The 22,677-nt window shown below is 34.4% G+C and overlaps 1 protein-coding gene across 4 annotated transcripts in view; it reads right to left on the bottom strand.

Annotated features, from left to right (window-relative positions):
* Positions 1-22,677, bottom strand: part of LOC120633658 (fibroblast growth factor receptor homolog 1-like) — a 115,030-nt gene that overhangs the window by 61,899 nt on the left and 30,454 nt on the right. For 3 of the 4 annotated variants that reach the window (XM_039903959.1, XM_039903957.1, XM_039903960.1), the window contains exon 2: positions 7,579-7,719. In XM_039903959.1, coding sequence (XP_039759893.1) covers positions 7,579-7,678 — 100 coding nt within the window. In that variant the 5' untranslated portion in view covers positions 7,679-7,719. The remainder of the gene's footprint in view (positions 1-7,578; positions 7,720-22,677) is intronic. The other variant, XM_039903958.1, reaches the window with a different exon arrangement.

Raw genomic sequence — 22,677 nt, 5'->3', positions numbered from 1 at the left:
CTTGTGTCGGAATATTGCATATTTTTGGCGTGAAAATGTATCATGCGTGAGGATAATTCTGGATTTGATGGCAGATATATTTTTACTTATTGTCTCGCTACAGCTGCCCGCTCTTCATCTAAATCTTAAATTTAATGAACCTGTTCAGGAGATGATAATATTATTTTATTGCTACGTGAGAAGGCAGATGTCTATTTAAAATACCAGCGTTTTGGAGAACTTCTTTAACATATAACTATAAAAGTTTTTCATAATGATGTTTTGTTAGTTCAACAATAATTATTTGATTTAGCTTAATATTTTATTCAATATTTCTTAAGTATAGTTCAACGGATACATACCACAATAATGCCGTCCCGTCGTGAGCACGATCCATGCAACTGGGTCGAAATATCGACAAATCCAAAATATTATCTTATGTGCCCGTTGAACTATATTTAAGAAATGTTGATTAACAACGAAAATCTTAGTTTAAAATCTTTAATTTTATTCAATTAATAATAAAATATTAAAATTTTATGTTTCGCCCCCCGTGCCTGAAGGAGCACGTGCCCCGGGAAAGCCTGTGCTCAACAGTAGGACGTTACTAGGCTGATGATATTGAAACATATTTCTGGGTGCTTTTGAAAGAAAAAGCTGTTGAGACCTTTAGATTCTAAATGAATTTTATATTAACAAATACAAGAATTTTAATAATCATTAATATAACTAGAGAGACAGGTCATATTTATTTAATTTTCTGTTTCTTTCCATTATGGATACTTGAAAAGAGAAATTTAAAACATGCCAGTATTTATTTGTACGCGGTAAAAGCATCGGTTACGAAACGGTGGCCACTCCTAAGCCAGTCTATTTTCTTACAGTTGTAAACTTTTTATTGTATAACTCTTCGATGAAGCACAGCGAAAAACTATTTATTTTCTTTCAAACGATAAAATCTTTACGACGCTTTAAGCGTCATCTCCCTAACTATATAGTTAGGATGCTGAATTTGTTTTCATTGGACTTAGTGGATTTTTATAGATGTCAAACGCATAATGCCCTATTAATCGCATTTAATGGGTTGTTTCTTGGAAAACAATTGACTGCGGTGGATAAATTGTCTGCCAAGGATGGGAGTCGTAAAAATTTGACTTTAATTTTACTCCCATTGGTAACAATGTGCTGAAATATATATTGAATTGTTCATGAGTTATTTAATTAGCCATCATTATCTACCTAACCATTATTTCAGTGAATAAATGATTGAGTGTTTGTCTATGAAGTAGATAGCTTTGATAATAAATAGTAGATATTAAGCTGATTTTCTCCTTTTAAAATCAATAGAAGACGTATAAGTAATTTTTATAATTTTTATTAGTGTTTTTACCTACACTTGAAGGAATTATCAATTTTAATCAATTATAATTTCAAAAAATTATATATACAATGAGACACGTTTGAAACAATTATATAAATATAATTGTTTATAACGTGTCTCATTGTAATATGGACCTTTGAAAAAGTAGATCGAAACTGCAACGTTTCCTACTAAATGACGCTACAGTCGCTATAAGACTGATGTGAAAGGCAAATACTAATTTCGGCATTGACGGTAGGAGAGCCGTAGTTTAATTGATGAAAGCGCTCAGGCCGCGATGCCAGGCCAGAGTCACAGGTTCAAATCCTGTCGGTTCCGAAAATTTTTATATGCATTTTAAATTTGTATAATAAATTCTTGAGCATCTCTTTGGCATTTAAATCTAAATTTTGAAAAGTTTCAAAGCGGTTTAAAACGATAACATCACAAATAAAAGTTAAACATGCGAATTTAATTTAGAATCTGGGCCCGAACAGTTCAACAAAAGACTTATTTCATCTTTGACAAGTTGTCTACGCAGTTTCGATTAGAAGCTAAGAAAAATAAGACATTAGAATTTGCATTTACCATTAGTATTGAATATCAATGACTTTTACGACGGAAGTCGGTATTCTTTACCCAAGTTCACCCTGACGGATGCATCCTATGAGAATTCGTCATATCTTGATACACGTACCATGCATGCGATATTCCACATACTGGGAAACTCGTGATTTTAAGTCGTGACCGGGCACGTCCTTACACAGCCTTGGAAAATTATATTTGTATTCCAATATAGTTGCGATCACAATAGCTGGATTAACATTAGTTTTAATGTTTAATAAATATACTTTTAATTCTGCATTGTGTGTATTTTGATATTTATTGGCATTATCCTCTTTGCCTTTTTCTTTGATATCTTCGTATGCGCAGTGACTACGTTTTATTGTAATAATGGTTAGGTAGATGGATAACGTTTTTATTGCGCATAAAATTAAACAAATAAATAAATTAATTAATAAGTTAAAAAGAAAGGACAAAAAATTCGCAAAGGCCGTCTTTTCGCTTCAAGCAATCTACTCCAGACAACTCTTTTTAAAAGAATGATGTTTGGAAAAACGGGAAATTTCAACAGGTTACAAATTAACATACCTACTCATATTATACTATGCTTTCTCGAAACCATATTATATTAGAGTTTTATAGCTTTAAAGTTACTCATTTAACTCAATGAGTAATTTAAGAAATAAAATATCACTTACATTAACGGTGAAGGAAAATATCGTGGGGAATCCTGCATGCCTAAGATTTTTTCATAATGTTTTAAAGAGAAGTGTGAAGTCGAAAAACCCGCACTTGACCAACATAATGGGTTGATGATGATGATCAATGAATGAATGAATGAATGAATGAATCAAAGCAATCTTTAAAATCTCTGTATTTGTACTATTTTGTTACAATAATCTAGATTGACACAACTTATTAGGAACTAGATAAATAAAGATAGTTTGTTTTTATTAGTATATTTGGGATTGTCATTGTATATTAATTATTTTCGACGGCCGATTGGCGCAGTTCGTAGCAATCCAGCTTTCCGAGTCCAAGGCCGTGGGTTTGACAACTGGAAAATGTTTGTGTGATGAACATGAAAGTTTTTCAGTGTCTGGGTGTTTATCTGTGTATTATAAGTATTTATGTATATTATTCATAAAAAAAAATTTATTAGTCAGTAGTGCCCATAACACAAGCTGAGCTTACTTTGGGGCTAGATGGCGATGTGTGTATTGAAGTAATATATAATATATATTTTTATTTATTAATTTATATCTCCGTTATCGTAATCCGGAGATAAATGTCACCGTTGTGCACGTTTAAGTCGCAAAAACTTTTATTTCAAATTCGTTGTAAATCTTTCTTATCGACATTTTTATAGGTGTTTGTTTAGGGCCAAATTAGAGTAAACACTTGAACACAGTTGAAGCAGAATGTCATCCATGTAAATATTTGCCGACTTTCAGATAAAGAGAGTATTTGTTGTGACTTGCGCTCGTAAACTTTCGTGATAGTCTCAGTCATAAAATAGACAATAAATTTTATCGGCATAGACTAACCATTGAATCCGTATCGCATATAGAGTGGAAGACTTATTTTTACCGTGCACATTTGAATGTATATTTTACAGCAAGCAATAAAGCATAATATTTAAGTTGATTATTGATGGATTTAAAAATTATGGTCATTTTTTTGATTACATTAAAAAATGTTGTTCACGTGGACGAGGGTAATTACTTCATTAGATTCAAATTCAAAACAGAAATCCTACTAATATTATAAATGTGAAAATGTGGATGTTTGTTACTTAATCACGCAAAAACGGCTGAACGGATTTGGATGAAATTTGCCATGCATGTAGCCTTTGACATGGAAAATAACATAGGCTCTTTATCCCAATGCCTTCAGTAGTTCCCGAGGGAAATTGAAAATTGTTTACGAGCTAAGCCGCGGGCAGATATCTTCGAAATTTGGTGTAAATGTCCCCTATGCTATGGAAAAGGGCATGTATTTTCTATACCAATCTCTCAAAAAGTTCCCATGGTAAGATTAATAATTGTTATCGAGCGAAGCTTTAAACCCAATTCTGAATTCCACGCAGCCCAGTCGCAGGCAGAAGCATTATAAATTGAAGAACACTAAATTATAAAAGAAAATAACCACGAGTGGGTACATAGGCCAAGAATAACCATCTAATAATCGTAAATGATATAATGACACAAATTAAAGCACATGTTAAATATAGAATAGACTAGAATAGAATTTGTTTATTTACCAGAACAACACAAATATACGGAGTAACTTAAAATTTTGTACTTAATTATTAATAGCTTAAGTCTATGATGTGTCGGGCCAATAAAAAGGTTCTGACTCAGCTTAATGTTCCGGATATTAATGCACCCACAACGCTGGTATTCTGTCAGGACCTATTTAGTTGAGGGAAGTCCAGTTATGAAATCACATATAAAAACAAAAAATATAAACTTTATAAAAGAAAGTAAACTTCATAATGGAAAGGAGATGAAAATTCATATAAAGACGAACTCGATAAAAAATGTACGAAGCGATACATTTATTTCTATTAGGAGTAAATTAGCATAACCGGAGCCGATTGGTCTACATTAAATGAATTGTTGAATAAAACATCCTAGCCATTTAACCAATCACAGAAGACCCCCACCCTCTGCACGCTATTCAGGAATAATCAACGTGCTCACAAAGAAAGCAAAGCGCTTGGTTGACTGGTCATTACGATAATTGTCTATGCATCCGGCGACTTAATGAGTACCAAATGAGAGGGTTGACGCATTTGGGAAGCAATTGATTTGGGCCCGTGAAATAATAACGGGTTCCGCTTTGATTGTGCCCTTCAATTTGTCCGGGAGAGTGTTATATTGTAATAATATTTATAACTAGCGACCCGCCCCGGATCCGCATGGTTGAAAGGTAGATGTGAGAAAATTTGGATTGATTAATACCTCATACTATTCTGTAGTATATTTATTATATCTATCCCGTAAGGTTAAGCCAATCTTTGCAATGTAAGCGCACAAAAATATGTTTGTTACGACTTCACTTTCATCGTCATCACCATATCCACCCATTACCGGCCCACTACAGGTCACGAGTCTCCTCCCACAATAAATAAATAAATAAATATATATAATACTACAATACACACAACGCCATCTAGCCCCAAAGTAAGCATAGCTTGTGTTATGGGTACTAAGATGGCTGATGGATATCTTTATGAATATAATACACGTAAATACTTGTAATATACTGATAAACACCCAGGCACTGAAAAACATTCATGTTCATCACACAAACATTTCCCAGTTGTGGGAATCGAACCCACGGCCTTGGACTCAGAAAGCAGGGTCGCTGCCCACTGCGCCAATCGGCTGTCAATGAAATGGGGTTAAGGCCGTAGCCCAACAGTCTGGCCCAGTGCGGATTGGTGGAGTTCACACACTTTTGAGAACTTTATGATAAACTCTCAGGTATACAGGTTTCCTCACTTTCCAAAAGTGAAGTTTAAGTCCTGACTATATTACCGCCTTTGGGACATCACATAACAAATCTATAAATTTCTTTACTTTTCTCTACTACAGCATGCATTTTTTTACTACATATAAACCTTCCTCTTTAATTACTCTATCTAATCTGAAAACTGCATTAAAATCCGCTGCAAAGTTTAATAGATACAAGCGTACTAAGAGCGGATGTGACTTTGTTTTATGTTATGTAAAGAAGATACCTGCAATCTTAGCTTGATACTTTCATTAGCAAATAACAAAAAAAAACAAGTTAAAACTATGCCATGTTGATGATCATAGAAATTTACTGCAATTTGATTATATCAAAACGCACAACGTGTCGTTAAATCTGTCGGTTGTGCCTAAATCTTTTATTGATAATTTTAATGTCCAAATGAAAACAATTGTAATCGACGGTCTAAAGTTACCGGATGTAATACAAAACTGTTTTTTTTCTCCTCCGGATATAATAAATAATACTTTGCTAAAAATCAAGACCCCGTAACTTCGAAATTCAAATCCAACAATGGGCTATAACGTGCACGCAATGAATTTTTAATACCCTAATAAAATTGTGAATGCCAAATAATATATTACATATTCTTTAGACATCCTACGATGACATATTAACAAAAATCTTCGATGTGCCGTCGTGAATTTTAATAATTGCATTATACTTTGGCATACAAATCATTAACAAAATCTTCTGTAATATAAATATAGGATGCGTTCAATATGATGATTATAATCTATTGCAGCATTTTTTTTTATTTTCATCAATGCATGTTCGTCAGATTTAACCTGGTCGTGTGTCATTGGTTTTTGTCCTTTGACTTGTTTGTCCTCTTCATAGGCCTCTTCTGATGCGTAGTTATCATTTACACCACAGCTCCATTCCTAGTGCAGCTGATTTCTCATTTCTACTCCGATCAAGCAAAACAGCCCTACGAGATCCGAAGCTTAACTTTTTGATAACTATTACAAAACATTTTAAGCATTCACATTTCGGAGCACTTGTAGAAGTGCAAAACTCCATGAACTTCAGTCACCATGGAGTTTTCCACTTTTTAAGTTATCATTATTTTAGCTCATTCCAAATTTGGTTTTCAGGTGTTTAGAATAGCTCTATGTTGTCCGAATATTACATTGGGTTCTGTGATTAACCTTTTTTTTGCACGTTCATTTTTGGTGACTAAATTTATCTGCCGGTAAATTTTCCTTAGCCACTAATTCAGATTTCATTTTCATCCAGTCTGATACTTTATATCTTTATATCTTACCTCAAACTGAATAAGATATATGAATGCACTTTCGCTGTTAGCAAAAATTCTAATTAATATAAATTTAGCTAAAAACAGTTATTTTTTCGTAACACAGCGGCAATGCATTTTTTTTTTTGGCAATGGAAAGACCTGCCCGATTATTATTATTCAATGCAAATCATGCCTCATGCCATATTCATCATATCTATTAAAAAATCATATATGACATGACTGTATTTTTAAAACAATTATTTATGCTTTTTGTATTCATGGGGTGTGGTATATAGTCATCAGTTATTTAGAAGCTACATAACGACACCTTTTGCAGCTTTTTTTGTAGTGCATAAATCAGATCAATTGTGATTTTAAGATATGCATCATCTTCATCTGTTTACCACGGGAATCCTGTTTCATAGTTTTATAGGTTATGCCAACCTTCAAACTTAGGTCAAATTAAGAGCTTGTTTTGAAGCCAGAAGGTGATTTCCTAACAAATTATTAAGGAAATTACCTTAAAATTCCTTACCGTTGAAGTTAGACCTAGGCCTAATTTTGCAGCTAGTTAAAACAACCAATGTCAACAAAATTCCATTAAGAACTATTCAGTAGCTTCTGCAACGAAACCAAGAAGGTATCACGAAAATCGGAACAATTTTTTGAGAAATCGGTGTACATAAAATCTCGGTCTTTTTGTACATTTAAATCAATGTTTCGACGACGAGCTCGATGTTTTATTCTTGCATCCTTGGCGAGTACAGCGGTTTAGATAATACCACACCTAACCTAACCTTCTACTCATTAAAGCGTGGAATGCCAATCGGTTGCCAAGAATAATTCTCCAGTTTATATTAGTCTGAAATAATTAAACATTTGTTTATTTACTCACCCAAAACAATGTCTCTGGCTGAAACGCAGCACGCCAATGCGAGCGTGAGTGTGACAGCGATTGGCATTTCGCGCCAAAACGCAATGGCCGCCGGCTTCATGTTTCAGCGGTTCAACTGCTCTTGTTGGGATCCATTAGCTTCTGGAACAATGGAATCAGAAATAAATCAATTTGTCCATAAAAGAAGTCTCTAGAAAGAACTCTCTAGTCTAGTTAAAAGAACTTAAACTATTAGAAAAGAAATAATTTATGTAGTTTTTTGACAGTGAATTTATAATTACTAAATGGTTGTCCGTTTTATACGATTCCGTAAAATTTTCTCGACAGAAAGAAATGTCAATGTTATCAAATTCGAAAATTTCAAGTACGTTTCTCTGAATTAGTTGCATTACAGTTTTGGGATAAACTACTTTATAGCTGGTTAAAAAAAAAAAATGTAGTATTGTAAGTTGCAGGTGTTTAAATCACTAAAGTAAAGATATGCTATTCATATTTTTAGATAAATTCGATGGCTCCTAGAATGCATCGATGATAGCATAAAAAAACAAATTGCATCGTTGCACACTGCAATCTAATGCGTTCATATAGCAATATGTATTAAAATCCCAAGTCTAGTGTCATGTGATCTTCTATAGATGTCAAGGACGGGCGAGCTTCTTTGTGTGCCGGCATTTATGGACAGGCCCTTCAGGTCTGCTTCACTGCTGCATCGAAAATAAATAGGTTTTGCTGTACTAGAGCCTCCATACAGCAAGTGCCGAACCTACAGTACAAGCAGCGGGCTCTACTAATTCATAATTCGACAGTGACCATGGAGTTTTGCACTTTATTCAAAGCAGCGCGGTGCAAACTCTACTTTGTTATAATAGTAACCAAAACCGCAATGTACATAACTTATGAAGATCTCTCTCCGGTGCAAATATTACTGGTGAAGCTGCCATGTAAGCCCGCTAGGCATATCATGACCGCCCTAAAACCTCGTCACAATTCGAAGGGTTACCAGCTATATCTAAAGGCAAGGCAATTGCTACGTCGTAAACTACTGAAAATTTTCCTCAACCAATAAAATTTTGGAATATTTCCGACAGAACAGGCAAATATTTAACAGTGGCCCTATTTGCGAAGATGAATGGGTTAGCCCAAAACATCTGTTGCACTTCCAAAAATACACCTACTTACAAATCGCCTATAAAATTTAATACGTAATGCACATTGCAAAGCGTTAGGGTTGTCACACCTACATATTTTCATAAATCTTGATAGTAATAAACTTTAGGACAGATGGATGAAATATCAAATTTTTATATTTTTTTTATGTCTCTATAAGGCTGATAGAGAGGGGCATTTATTATTTTGCGACAGCTTGATATGAACTGTAACTTTGTAGTAAAGCGGTCAGGCCCCGATTGAGAGAGCGTCGCAGGTTTAAATCCCGTCGGTTCCGAAATTTATGCATGTATTTAAAATAATATATATATTTAAATAAAATGATAAGGCTATGGATTGTATAGCTTAAAAGTACATCGTCACTCGTAATATTTTTAGACCATTGTTTAATTATTCCTCAAAATTCCTTTCTTTAAGGTTAAATTTTGAGGATCAGTTGTTTTGATCTACAATATAGACAGTAACTTTAGATACTCCACTCTTATTAGTCTCCAAAAAGTAGACTTATACATTACCAATAATAATTATTTAAAGTACACTGGAAAGTTTACCTCAACCACTTTATGGATAATATGACGTATATTATGCAGGTTCTGATTCTATATTTATTACTGTACAAAGTAAGTGGTAGAAGTGTCAACCCTAGCAACAACTGAAATACAGGGTGCATGAAAACACATAAACGTCGAAATGCATTCCCTTTACTGCCCGCCTTATATTATAAGTTATTTACCAACGAAGATTTACCAGTCCACACCTTCAGAGCACCCTCTCTTGTATACAAACCATTGATATACAGAATCAAAGATGTAACTAAGAAGTAAGTAGTAATAAATGCAAGATCACCGCTCCGCTTTCATCCCTCGATATAATAATTATTGTAAAACGATGATGTTGAAAAAGAACAACTGCTAAGTTTCTTGCCTGCCTATTCTCGGTTGAATTTGCCTTCCGAACTGGTGGTAGAATCGCCACCACTACTTGACGTTTCAAAAGTGCTTAGACGCGCACATCATACATGCACAGAAGCACTGCCTACCCTAAAAAAATAATAAAATATCCTTTTTCTGCTAAGTTTTGGAATTATGCCTACCCTGGTCTAAAATCTGGTGCACGACACTGAATAAGGGCTACTTATTTAGATTTTTTTGAAGTATGTTCCAAAGGGTTTTCATATACCGATATCATCATCGTCAACTTCTCCAGCATATAAGAGTCCCTGGGCTTTGAACAGAGTTAATTCCCTCAACGCCGTGCTAATACTAGTTATTTTTCTTATCAAACAATATTTAACAACAACAGGGTTAAAGTTAAAACCATCTAGCCTCCGTTGGAAAAGCGAGAGAGTCACAGCTTTCGACTCTCTCTCCGGAAAAGAGCCAGCAGGTTTGAGCGCAGCAATGATATATTAATGTTCTGAGTAGGACAGGGATGACAAAACCTTACATACACAACAAACACATTATTAAATATGAGCTACGTATCTTCGATTTTTTATATCCACGTCATATGGTATTATCTCCTAAATAGCTGTTATGGAAGCGAATTTATTTTTAGTAGCTTTGACCATTAACGTCTTGATATACCACAATCTGATTTAAACTTTGATTCACAATTCTTAAAATAGATTTTAGAATGTTTTGTCTCATGGGACGGATTCAAAAGTTTACTTTAGGCTGCAAGTTAAAAAGAAAATTTAATTCCTAAAAGAATGCTAACTATATACGTACCTCAAGTAAGCATAGAATATATTTTGTTATACGTAATCTAAGAAAGCTAAATTTCTTACTAAAAACCTGCATGCCTGAGAGTTATCCAGATTGTTCTAAAAGTAAATAAATATACTACGACAATACACACATCGCCATCTAGCCCCAAAGTAAGCGCAGCTTGTGTTATGGGTACCTACTGAGATAGCTGTTGACTATTTTAATGAATATAATACACATAAATAGTCATAATATACAGATAAACACCCAGACACTGTCAAACAATCATGTTCATCACACAAATATTTTCCAGTTGTGGGAATCGAACCCACGGCCAAGGACTCAGAAAGCAGGGTCGCTGCCCACTGCGCCAGTCGGCCGTCAATATAACAGTCAACAGCTGGACTAAAGGACTGGAGGGGTAATCACCAGTACCAGTAGTAGTAGCACGGAGTACGCTGCTGCACGTTCTCTGTTATATTTCCATAGTAGCCTCGTATGACACCCGCGGAAAGAGCCACGCCTCAATGGTGACAACTGTATTCTCATCTGCCGACGTGGCGCAATTATTTGTAATTGTTAGGCCCTTAAAATCTACCTCCTATAAAAGATGAGGCCAGTGACGACATTATGATGACTAACTGAAAAAAGTTAAAAAAGGCCTGCTCTGTATATTTGTTGGCAGAAATTTGTAATGCATTTTTCCTTTGGTGTAACTCTCGTATTACTTTACACATAATTTTATCCGAGCGCATTACTTTGGGTTCATTGGCACCGTATAAAATTAAACATTAAAATAAACAAGGATATAAAATTCTCGGTTTTCAATCGGCGCCCGGCCGTGTATAAGGGGTTGGTTGCCGGTTATTTTTACTTATCCATTATCTGCTTTGGATGTTCTTGTAACATTTTTTTAAGCTTTAAAAACTTTGTTACTAACCTATTCCTAAAAGTAGCTTAAGTTACTTTTCGTCTCATAATTGATCTTTATTGCAAACTAGCTGTCCCGGCGAACTTCGTACCACGGATATTTTTTTTTGATGAATGTTATATTCCAATACTTATTATCCGATTCGGGTCTAAGAGAAATCTAAAAAATCAAATATCATAAAAATTGGTCCAGCCGTTCATAAGTTATAAATGGTGTACATTACACAACTTTCTTTTAGATATATAGATAATAACGACAGATAATATGGACAAATAAACAATCCCAGTTTTACATTTATAATGATGTTAATAGCACTATTATAAAATTTATTTCATTGCTCTATACGCAAAAACAGAGCATAGAGTTAGCATTATTTTAACATCGGTTATTATTTATACCAAACAAAAATAGGAAAGTAAGTATATTGTATATTTAGATATAAAACCGCGGGTAAAGCTAGTTGGTATTCGATAAAGAAACTAAAAGTTATTTTGTCACTTTTTATTGCTTCTATATTGATATTCAACGAACCAATCATGCTAATTTCAACAATTTTTCGGTTGGTATTTTAAACAGGCTGGCAGGCAAAGCAGCTGCTTTAAATAGTATAAAACTATAAAATACAAAGAAAATCGTTTTTGAACGGTTAAAAATGCTACCATTCCAATAGGCAGTTTATAGCACGTGCCTTCGTCTCATATATCACAGTACAGCGTTGAAGAGTTAACCTGAAAAATTTAAAAGTGGAAATAACTCGAGGGTTAGATTACTTTTTTATTGTTCTCTTACCCTCGTTCGGAAATAGAACTTTCAACGATCTGTTTTTAGTTGATTTATTTTCGACTGTTTTTATAATCTGTGGTTTTAGTGACGTGTAAATAATTGATACAAGGGAGTCACATTCTATTTTTAATCTCTGTTGATATAAAATTATCTTTTCGAGATGTAATAATTTGTAGGTGTACGTCTATTTTATACCCAATACAGATAAATTTAAAAAAACACTTCCTAGCAGAGAAAAAGGATGACAGAGGTAAAGAGTTACGATAAAGTTTATTGAAGAATTTTTATATTCAATAGTCTAATAATTTCCTAGCTGGATAGCAATGGGTTTCTCGTAAAAAGAAATAATAACGCCCATTGCGGGATCTAACAATTTTTAGCGTTCTTACTCCAAAAAAATAATGAAACCTTTAAAAAATGATGCCTACAAAATGGTATGCTTGTTGCGACACAAAATGCCCACATAAATAAAAACCAGTTGGTTTTTTTATGTATTTTTAATATCGGCATATAATACCTACAGTAATTTCGAATCGTCCATAAATATATATAAATTTTTTAAAAACAACAAAAAATCAGCCATGTTATTCAGTATGTGGGTATATTTAAACCACAAGAATATCCTATTTCACACCTTCATAAATTTTAATCTGCGGCATTTCTGTTTATATTCGTTTAGTTATCATTTCGTTGCACAGATAAAAAAAAGATTTCTAAAAATATTTTAGAGTAGCTAGATGATACTTCAAGCAGTTTCAAGTATAAGTAGCATTATGTTTCGAAAACCACTTGAGACTTGTTCACAAAAGAACTATATCTTAGCACTCTATCCGAAGTAACCCTTTAGGAATCAAATAAAAATAAATCAATGCCGCATGTCTCACTTGGATGAATGTGCGTTATTTATGTCGGCGTGGGTTAAACAACGAAAACCTGCATGTACTGTGATAATGCATGTGCATGTTTTATTTGTTATTTATCTGTGCGAGGCGCGCGCAGATAAAATATAACAAGTTTGTGTAGATTAAAAAATATATTTCTTTCTATTTTTAAACTGGCTCCAACCGCAAATGTGGACACAAGCCTACAACCACTAGATTTTGAAACTCAGAAATTTATCAAGTAGTTACAAACATAAAATAAGATAAATCTTCTCTTTTGCGGTTTTATAGCAAGTTTTTTTTCATATTATGTAAACAGCTATGCTTTTATTTATTTTTAGTGTAAAGTATGAATAATATTTGTAAGATTCATTATAATATAAGAAAACATATACTTTAGGTAAAGTCGGTATAATGCTAAAACATATTTTTATGATGTTCTAAATAAGTATAGGATCTCTTATCTGTAATTTGTAAAAAAAACTCCACGATTATAAAAAATAAATTTCAAATCAGTGATATTTAATCTGAGGAAATTTAATGACTACCAGTTTTTAAGTTTCGAATGTCACTATTTTCGGGATTTCTTTTGTTTTTTAGGTGTTTCCGATTTTATTTTCCAAACGCTACATAACCATTACGATTATCATTCCTACCGTGATATGATTTAGGTAGAATTTCGTTTGTAATTTATATTTTGCCAGAAGCTTCATACCGGAGCTTACGATACAGTAAGTCTATACTAATTTGACTTTTATTGTGCTAGCTTTAAGGCGCACAGGTGCTAACACAACTTTATATGAGGCTCTTCGTCGTGCAAATTAGCACTTTAAAGCCATGGCATTACGGCGCAGTCAAGGTTATTATAATGCGGTGTTCAGAGGCAGGAAGTTTACCGAACACGTGCGTTTCCACAGGATGTTGTAGAAATCGAGAATCGAATTCGCTACATCATTGTACAATGGCGGTTGGCGGTTCCTTGCTGTGATGAGCTTTGTTAACTTAGGCAAGTGTAAATAATCTTGGGCAAATAATTTTACTTACTTTGTTTTGCATTTCCGACTGGCTTTTAAAACCGATTGCACGTTACTAGAGTGGCCGCAAACCATTCGCTTATAAGTGTAACGATAGTGACTTATCGTGCTTTCCGAAGCACGGGGTAAACACGCACGGGACAATGACAATTTCCTCATCTCAACCGCTAGACCCAAAGGGAAATTCTTAGGCACACGTTTTACGTAGCCAAGTTTCTGTTCTGTTCGTTTTTTTATTCCTCTACTATTATCGTTTTTTTTTTTTTTGCTAACCTGGTTTTATATTTTATATCACCAAATCATAATAATACTGCGTTAAGCGATGAAAGTAGGGCCCAGGCAGCTAAAACAAAGAAATCACTCTGTATGCGTTATCTTCAAACACTGTTTACTAATATTCATAAAAAACGCCGCACGCGCCATCTGGTGTCGGCGACGGTTGTATAATTGTTTATTTTATTAACACCGTTAATGCAGAACACACACTGGTTTTTTGTTTGGTTGTTATTTTATATCCTTACAAAGTGTTATCTTCTATGATCTATATTTCAGTAGTATAGCTTTCTGTGACAGAACTCGTCCGTAAATTAAAAAAATAATTAATATTTATTATCAAGCAGGCAATATAAGTTCTTTTGAAACGTCAAATCTGTCTGTTTATAGAGACTCTAATTCCTCTACTCTGGCAGATTCTACCGAGAAGAAGCTGGTAAGAAACTCGGCAGTAATTCTTTTCAAAATCGTTATTATTACAATAATTATTCTGTCTGTAGAGATGAAAACGCAGTTGCGTGCTACCAAGCAACCTTGCCATTAAGAAATTCATTAATTGTACAGTAACCTTACTTCGCAGTAATAAATGTGTTTTTTTTTTATTTAAATTAATTGAATTCAATTTATTCAGCACCATACATAATGCTACATTTGTAATACATGATTCAATAAAATAATTATGTAGGTACTACAACCAATTCGGGCGCAGCCATTTTTAAAATTAAATTTCTCCACGAATTTACTAAAACTCATAGTAGGACATTGTAAGGAAATCTATTTTATTTGGGATGCTCAATATGAAAAAAAACATTTACTTAATAAAAGCATCGCTCAATGTGGTATTTTCTAAAATATTATATTGTATTCATTTTCATTTTCAGTGTTTCTAAAAAAAATCTGGCAGATGGTTAAATATTTTAACTGTAATTTTTTAAACGTTTACATTGGGTACGACCAAAATTACCGGGACTCAAGTTATAAAAAAATACTGAACCCTATAAATGACTACTGTACCTGTACTGAATTTTTAATTTTTTGAATTTTGAATAAAATATTTAATTTTGAATTTTTGAATTTTGAATTTGAATTTTTGAATTTTGAAGACGATATGCTGTCGCCGCTAGTTTATGACCGTTTCAACGAGATACAGTCAAAGGGTCAACAGTCTGTAGGCACTACCGCCATACTTATTTTTGCCGGGCACGGTAGTCAGCGTAATTAAAGTCACATGAGCCTTAACATCTACTCCTCAGGTTCATAGACATGGCATATTTTTGGTCGCCTGCCTCGCAACGTTAACTAGCCACGGCCGAAACGCCAAACCACACAAAGATGCACCCCAGTTAAGATGATTAAACCACGAAAGGCCACATTAAACTGTGAAAATGTCTCCACCAATATCCACAAATCAACCTTAAAAAGGAAGGCAACAATTACACTAATAAATCTTACATTTTGTGAATACATTTCCCGGGAAATTAATAGTGATACCACTGGAACGAATTTTATTTATTTCCTCAATTTAAACGAGAAGCAACTTGTCCGTGTATTTATAGTGCCGAATCATTCTTTTAAATTGTAACTTTATATAGGTAAGAAAGTTATTTTTTTTTTTATTACGACTACCAACGAAATGACATACATAATTTCATTTACAGGTAGTGGTTAGTAGTACGATAACTTATTTTAATACAAGAATTAAACTACCTAAAATACAGCACAAGTAACAGATAATAAACAGAAATAGTAACTAATATTCCAATATTAATATTTCAGGGACTGAGATAAAATAGTAGTAGTAAACAAAAAATTACGACTCACCTTCTAGCGAAGTGCCAAACGTTTTAATATTTTTTGTTTTAAATTCCTAGAGTATCATTTAAAAAATCAATATATATATTCACTTTTAGCACTAAATTCCTTATATAGGAAAAGGATGTCATAGAACTGAGGTAGTTTATCAAAACATATTTAAATTCATAAATTAAATAATGCGGTAGATGAAGCCGTTTGGTGACGGCAGATCACAATACAGTTCTCATCGACCCTCCGATTCCCGTACGGGGCGACTAAGGGAATATAATGGATAACGTGGTTTTTGATGCTTTAATAATGATAAAAAATCCTATTATAATATTAAGGATTACATGTATGATAAAAAAGCTTGGGTATGAATTGCTCTTACTTCATAGCTCAACATTAACAAGACTGTGAGATGGTGATAACAAAAAAAAAACCTCGCTAAGTTTGTTGTGGCCTGTGGGCTCTTAGACCAGGGCGCATTTGGAACCCTCCTAGCTTCAGTTTTAAGTGCCTGTAATAAGGTCTACATGAATAAAATATTTTTGAATCTGAATTTGAATTTAAATATCTGTCGTGTACACGTTTCTTTATGCTCTGCGATAATTCCCATATGTAGTTTTTTTTGTTTAAAAACCGGCATGCCGTGTTTCCAGCTATTACCAGCTCATATTTCGCAGCGACCATTATTTGGGATACGATTTTGCAGAAACCATCGATAGATGGAAAACAGCAGCCGCTGACCGGTGCGCGTTTACATTGGGCGAGTTGCTTGATTTTATTTTATCTGGGTAGTAAATTGTATACTACACACCAGTGGTGTGCCCTATGCGAGGTATGCACAGGTTATGCAAACAGCTGGCAGATTATATAAAATTTAAAAAAAACTCCCGTAGGTATAAAAAGCCTACCCTAAAGTTTGTATAACTGGTACTGGACATTTTCTTCATTTTGTATAATATGCATACCCCGTGAATTCCCTGTATGTACGCCACTGGTACACACTCCTTTTTGTTTTGAACCGAGATTTTATACCGAATTCATAACTCATAGCAATAAGAAGATATACGCAAACCATAAAGAAGTGAGACGAATTGTTTACATTGAAGGAGTAGGCATTCAAAGGCGGTTTCATTGCTGCAAGTAATTTTTCACAGGCAACCTTTGCGTATAGTACTTACAGCAATATGTATACATAATATACTGCTGTACACGTACACACCAAACGTAGTATAGTATCTTATCCACTCCAAGCACAAGCTTCAAACATCTGAGAAAAGTACTTATTGGTCATACATATACATTATACATATACAATTAAAATGGGTGTTGCAAATTGTCCATTGCTTATAGAATTTAGTTAGTTTATTCACTATGATAATGTGTGTGTTTAGTTTTCAAGTACCCGCGGTTAGTCCAGTTGGCGATTTAAACGCAGCACCGCGTACACAATCTACAGAAATAGCATATTGCGTACAAGATTTGACCGATCGCACGGGCGTACATAAAATTAAATCCGTATAATATCCCAGACTAGACTTTAACTTAGCTGTATAATGTAGTAACACTAGTTATTGCACACGACTAAGCCCGGGTTAAACTTCTGTTATTCCGCTAAAAAGACTACATTCGTCATCCAATTAAAAATAAGTGTTAAAATAAGTGTGATAGACTGTTAAAAGGAAGATGACCAAAAAAAGCACAAGGCCTCCTCTCTCTCGTAGGAGAGAGGGAGAGAGGGTCGGCGGACTTAAACCATTATTATCATTTTTTAGTGATAATGAAAAAGACAGACAGCTTAACGTGCTATCCGAGTAACCGGGCAATTTTCCATTTCGGGACTGGTAGAATATTAATTAACGTCCCAACCTAGAATTGATCTCATGATCTGTAGTCGAACTTGTAAACTACTAAACTAAGGAGGCAGTTTGAAACTATACGTTGTAAGTAAATGAGGTGATAGCCTAGTGGTTAGGACTTCTGCTTTTCTTTCGGGGTACCGATTTCGATGCCCAGCACGCAACTCTAACTTTACGTTGATTAGACTTGTTGTTACGGTTAAAGTATATTTTCGATCATTTGACGGGGCACTCGGGGCTACTGAAGACAGCGCCGCTCACGCAAGAAGTTAAAATGAAAAAAAATAGCATGAACATGTCACGACGAGAGTATAACTGAGTGCGAATTATATAAAAAAAAGAATAAAGGGAATACATCCTCATAAAAACTACATGCCTAAGAGTTCTACACAATGCTTCAAAAAGAATTCGAAATCTACCAATTTGTATTGGCCAGCGTGATAGTTTACTGTTTATACCTTTTTTCACTCTGAGAGGAGACCTAGTAGGTCGGTAAAAGGGTGATAATTATGATTTATTTATTAGGAAGCCAACGTGCATAGAACTATCTTAATATATGGACATATTTAACAATAATTGTTTTATAATGTTGTACACTCCACTTCAAGACTAACTCAATATGAGAATTAATAAATAATAAATAAATATACAATGACAATACACACATCGCCATCTAGCCCCAAAGTAAGCGTAGCTTGTGTTATGGGTACTAAGACAACTGATGAATATTTTTATGAATAACCACCCAGACACTGAAAAATATACATGCTCATCACACAGACATTTTCCAGTAGTGGGAATCGAACCCACGGCCTGGGGCTCAGAAAGCGGGATCGCTGCAAACTGCGCCAATGGGCCGTCAAAACCGCCGTCAAATTATAACCGCTAAACAAAAAAAAAATAAAAAAAACTACATCGTACAGATTTGTCTTACTGTCGCAAATTTATGTATTCCTATAATTTTAACGTCTTTATTGCGTCGTACTAGACAAACTAAGTCGGTGATAAGGTCGCCTTTTGCCTGTAATATTTATGTGTATGATAAATATTACAGGCAAAAGGCGACCTTATCACTAAAATTGATCCTCTTCCAGGCTACCTAAAAGAAAGGAATTTATATAAGGAACCGGGAAATCGTAATTACAACGATAACTATTATAAGCAAATTTTTATTTTTTATTTTTATTGGTCAACTTAAGAGTAAAACAATTTACGACAACTAGGTCACTCACCTCATCTCAAACCACACAGAGTTTATGTGCCAAGGTATATTAATGATTAATGATTTTAAAAACAATTTTTTTTTTTAATTATTTAAGTTGCAATCACAACCCTACCAGTAAGTCAGTACACAAAAGTTAGATAGCAAGTTTATGATAGATACATAGATGACATAAAATATTTATTAATTTATACGGCCGATTGGCGCAGTTTGCAGCGACCCTGCATTCCGAGTCCAAGGCCGTGGGTTCGATTCCCACAACTGGAAAATGTTTGTGTGATGAGCATGAATGTTTTTCAGTGTCTGGGTGTTTATATGTATATTATAAGTATTTATGTATTATATTCATAAAAATGTTCAACAACTATCTTAGTACCCATAACACAAGCTACGCTTACTTTGGGGCTAGATGGCGATGTGTGTATTGTCTTAGTATATTTATTTATTTATATATATTATTAATCATCATAATACTTATCGGAAATAGTTATTCAAGCTTGGCATTATAGCCACGGTGCTTAGTTTACTACCCCTCCTAGTAAAAATCTACCCACATAAAGCAATATTTCACATTAACCGAACAAACATCCCATATCAAATTGAAATCAGCACCTATTTATAACCTATTCAAAAACCATAAAATCCAACGTAAAAAAAAACTTCCTTATTTTGTTAAACGTACACACGTTCAAATGGACTTCAAGGATCAATGTCAAACAGCTTTAAACATATCCAACCATATTATTCCTTAAAATCACTATAATAGAGATCATAATAGCGTATATAAATTTCACCGTTTATAATAGTTTCGTATTTATTCTCCCTCCGCATCGAAACGGACTATTGTGTCAAGATAAGTGTCCGGGATTTACTAGTGATGTACGCGTAATTGATATTTATTGTCGATAAATTCGCCACGTTATTACCGCACATATTGTAGGAAGTAAGGTTATTACGGTAAATCGCTGCATTATGTGGTATTTGGATTATGTTTATAATATAGCATCGTTTTTCTATATTTATGTTTTTAAATAAACGTTTCATACGATTTCGTTGGATTAACATTCCATGCGTCCCACCGTTAAATAACACTTATAGCATTATTTCTAACTCTTGTAAACGATCGTAGAAATACTTTTGAAATGTATTCAAATATTTCAGTTACGTTTCGGGCCGTTTTTCCAGCTGAATTTAACAGAAATGTAAAACATCTATAAATAAATAAACACAATTTTTTTGACGTGACAACGTCTTATAAATTGGTTTGCCGGGTGACACTTCAAGAAACTGCGTTACGCTCCGCTCACGTTATGCGCTCACAATGAGAGCGAGTGAGAGGCACGCGCCCGCCTAAGAGCGAGAGAGACAGACATAAAAAGTGAAAGGCACGCGTCCCTTTGTAGTAAACGCTGTTTCATTGTACGCAAATGTATTGCAAGTTATTGTATGTATATTTGTATATAAATACGTATGTATGTGTAAAGGTAAAAATAAAATTTTGTTAATATGAAATTCAGTGCGAGATTCTTTGTATAAATTAATGTTTTAAATATAATTCTTTGTATAAATAAATGTTTTAAATTGTTACTATTATTTCATCCTTCTTCCTACTATACGAATGAATATTCACATTAAAATTATTTTACCACTCAAAGTCGTTGTCACGTAAAACTTTCGCCCGTATACCGACTTTACAGGCAACCAATTTTTTTAACTAAAAATTTTTGGCCCGTTCCTGGAATCTAAATAAATGACTAGACCAACGAGGCTTCATTTATAATGTGACTTTTATATCCTATCAACGACTCACTGCAATCCACTACATCTTTCATTACACTGCTCCTATTTGATTCATTGCACTGCTAAAGATCACTTCCATACATCGCAGAGGTACATCTAAAGAGTTATAGTGGTAAGCCGACCTTAACTCGTGCTTTCATACGTTAATGGCCATTTAGCATTCTTCGAGCCGTGATCGTAAACTCTAAAACCTACACTTAACAGAAGATACTCATAGGACTTTCATTGGTTGGCTGTGTCCCAAAGCTATATTTCCATTAACCTCGTTCAAACGGTCACAATCTGTTAACAATTCGGTGCTCCGGTGGTATAAAAGTCATTTTAATCGATGTTATGGGCATCTGTCGCTCAAACGCGCTCTGTGATGCTATTTCGCATTTTTATAAATCTTGAATGGTCCCACACTTTAGTAAATAGTACTAGAGCTCTTTCTCTAAGCACGTCCGAGTAAGTTATTAGTCATGCTTATTTCTCCCGCCAAAAAGCATAAATGTGTTCTCCAGTATGAGGGACGTGGTTGCCGGTGTAATTACAGGTACATTAAACCGACCACCTACGCCTGGGATTGATGAACACAGAGCATCACGTTGTAGGGCCTTGTATATCCTGCAAAGTCTAGCTCTGTTTTAGGTGATTGTTTCCACTTACTATCGGGTAGGCCAATCTTCTTGGTAGGTCAAACAAACACTCAGTGTTTCAGGCCAGGCCTCTTAATAACTCTGATCTCGCTAGTTTTGAAAGAGATTAATTATATTTTAAAAGCAGATATTATTTAAAGAGCAGTGTTTTTCACACCTTCAGATTTTAAAGTTGATTTCAGTCAAAATGTAAATATCTCAAAACTAACACAATGTGTGTTGGGTACATAATATTTGTCCAATTGCAGTGAATGAATGAATTTTATACCACCCTTTTCAGTTTTAAATGACCGCCGGCGATTCCAACAAATTTCCCAGCACATAAATGTCACATATCGACATCGGAACATCACTAGCGGTCAGCTCGATCGTTATTCAATTGGGCGCTACGAGCCATAACGGTCGCTACAAACGGTTACGTGAGCCGAATCCTACAACACTAAGAGCTCTGCGAAAATTGATACGTACTACGTTACCTACTACTGGACTTTGATCTACCTACTCGTACGTTCCCGGTATTTTACCAGGATCCGATCAATATTCCAAATATGTTCTCACCTATATTTGATTATACCGTGAAACGTGGGCCGGGCATATAGCTCGCAAGGAGAACTCTTGGTGCAACCATCTCCTCAAATGGAAGCTATGGGGAGAAAAGCGCCCTCAAATCGACATAAGATATATAAGATATAAAACCTCTCTTTAAAAAACTTCACTCTTTCATTAAACTAAAAATCTACCCCGAGATTTCCCTCTCGAATCTCCAACCCACGGCTAAATCACTCGGCGGTGCATTAGTAAACGTTAATGCGATCTAAATTATACCTTGTGTCTCAGTAATTACAGATTAATTCTGTTTATTTGGACCGTAATGCTGTCTGCGCGTCGGTAAATCCGACGTGATTTGTCTACGCGAGAAATATCTGAAGACTTTTTACATTTTCCGAAACAAATATGGGACATAAGAAAGAGAACTGTAAGAGTTTTATTGATTCTATATCC

The sequence above is a fragment of the Pararge aegeria genome, chromosome 22, assembly GCF_905163445.1.
Source record: "Pararge aegeria chromosome 22, ilParAegt1.1, whole genome shotgun sequence".
Lineage (NCBI taxonomy): Eukaryota > Metazoa > Arthropoda > Insecta > Lepidoptera > Nymphalidae > Pararge > Pararge aegeria.
The sequence above is the reverse complement of the archived record's forward strand: the minus strand, read 5'-3'. Positions and strand labels throughout refer to the sequence as shown.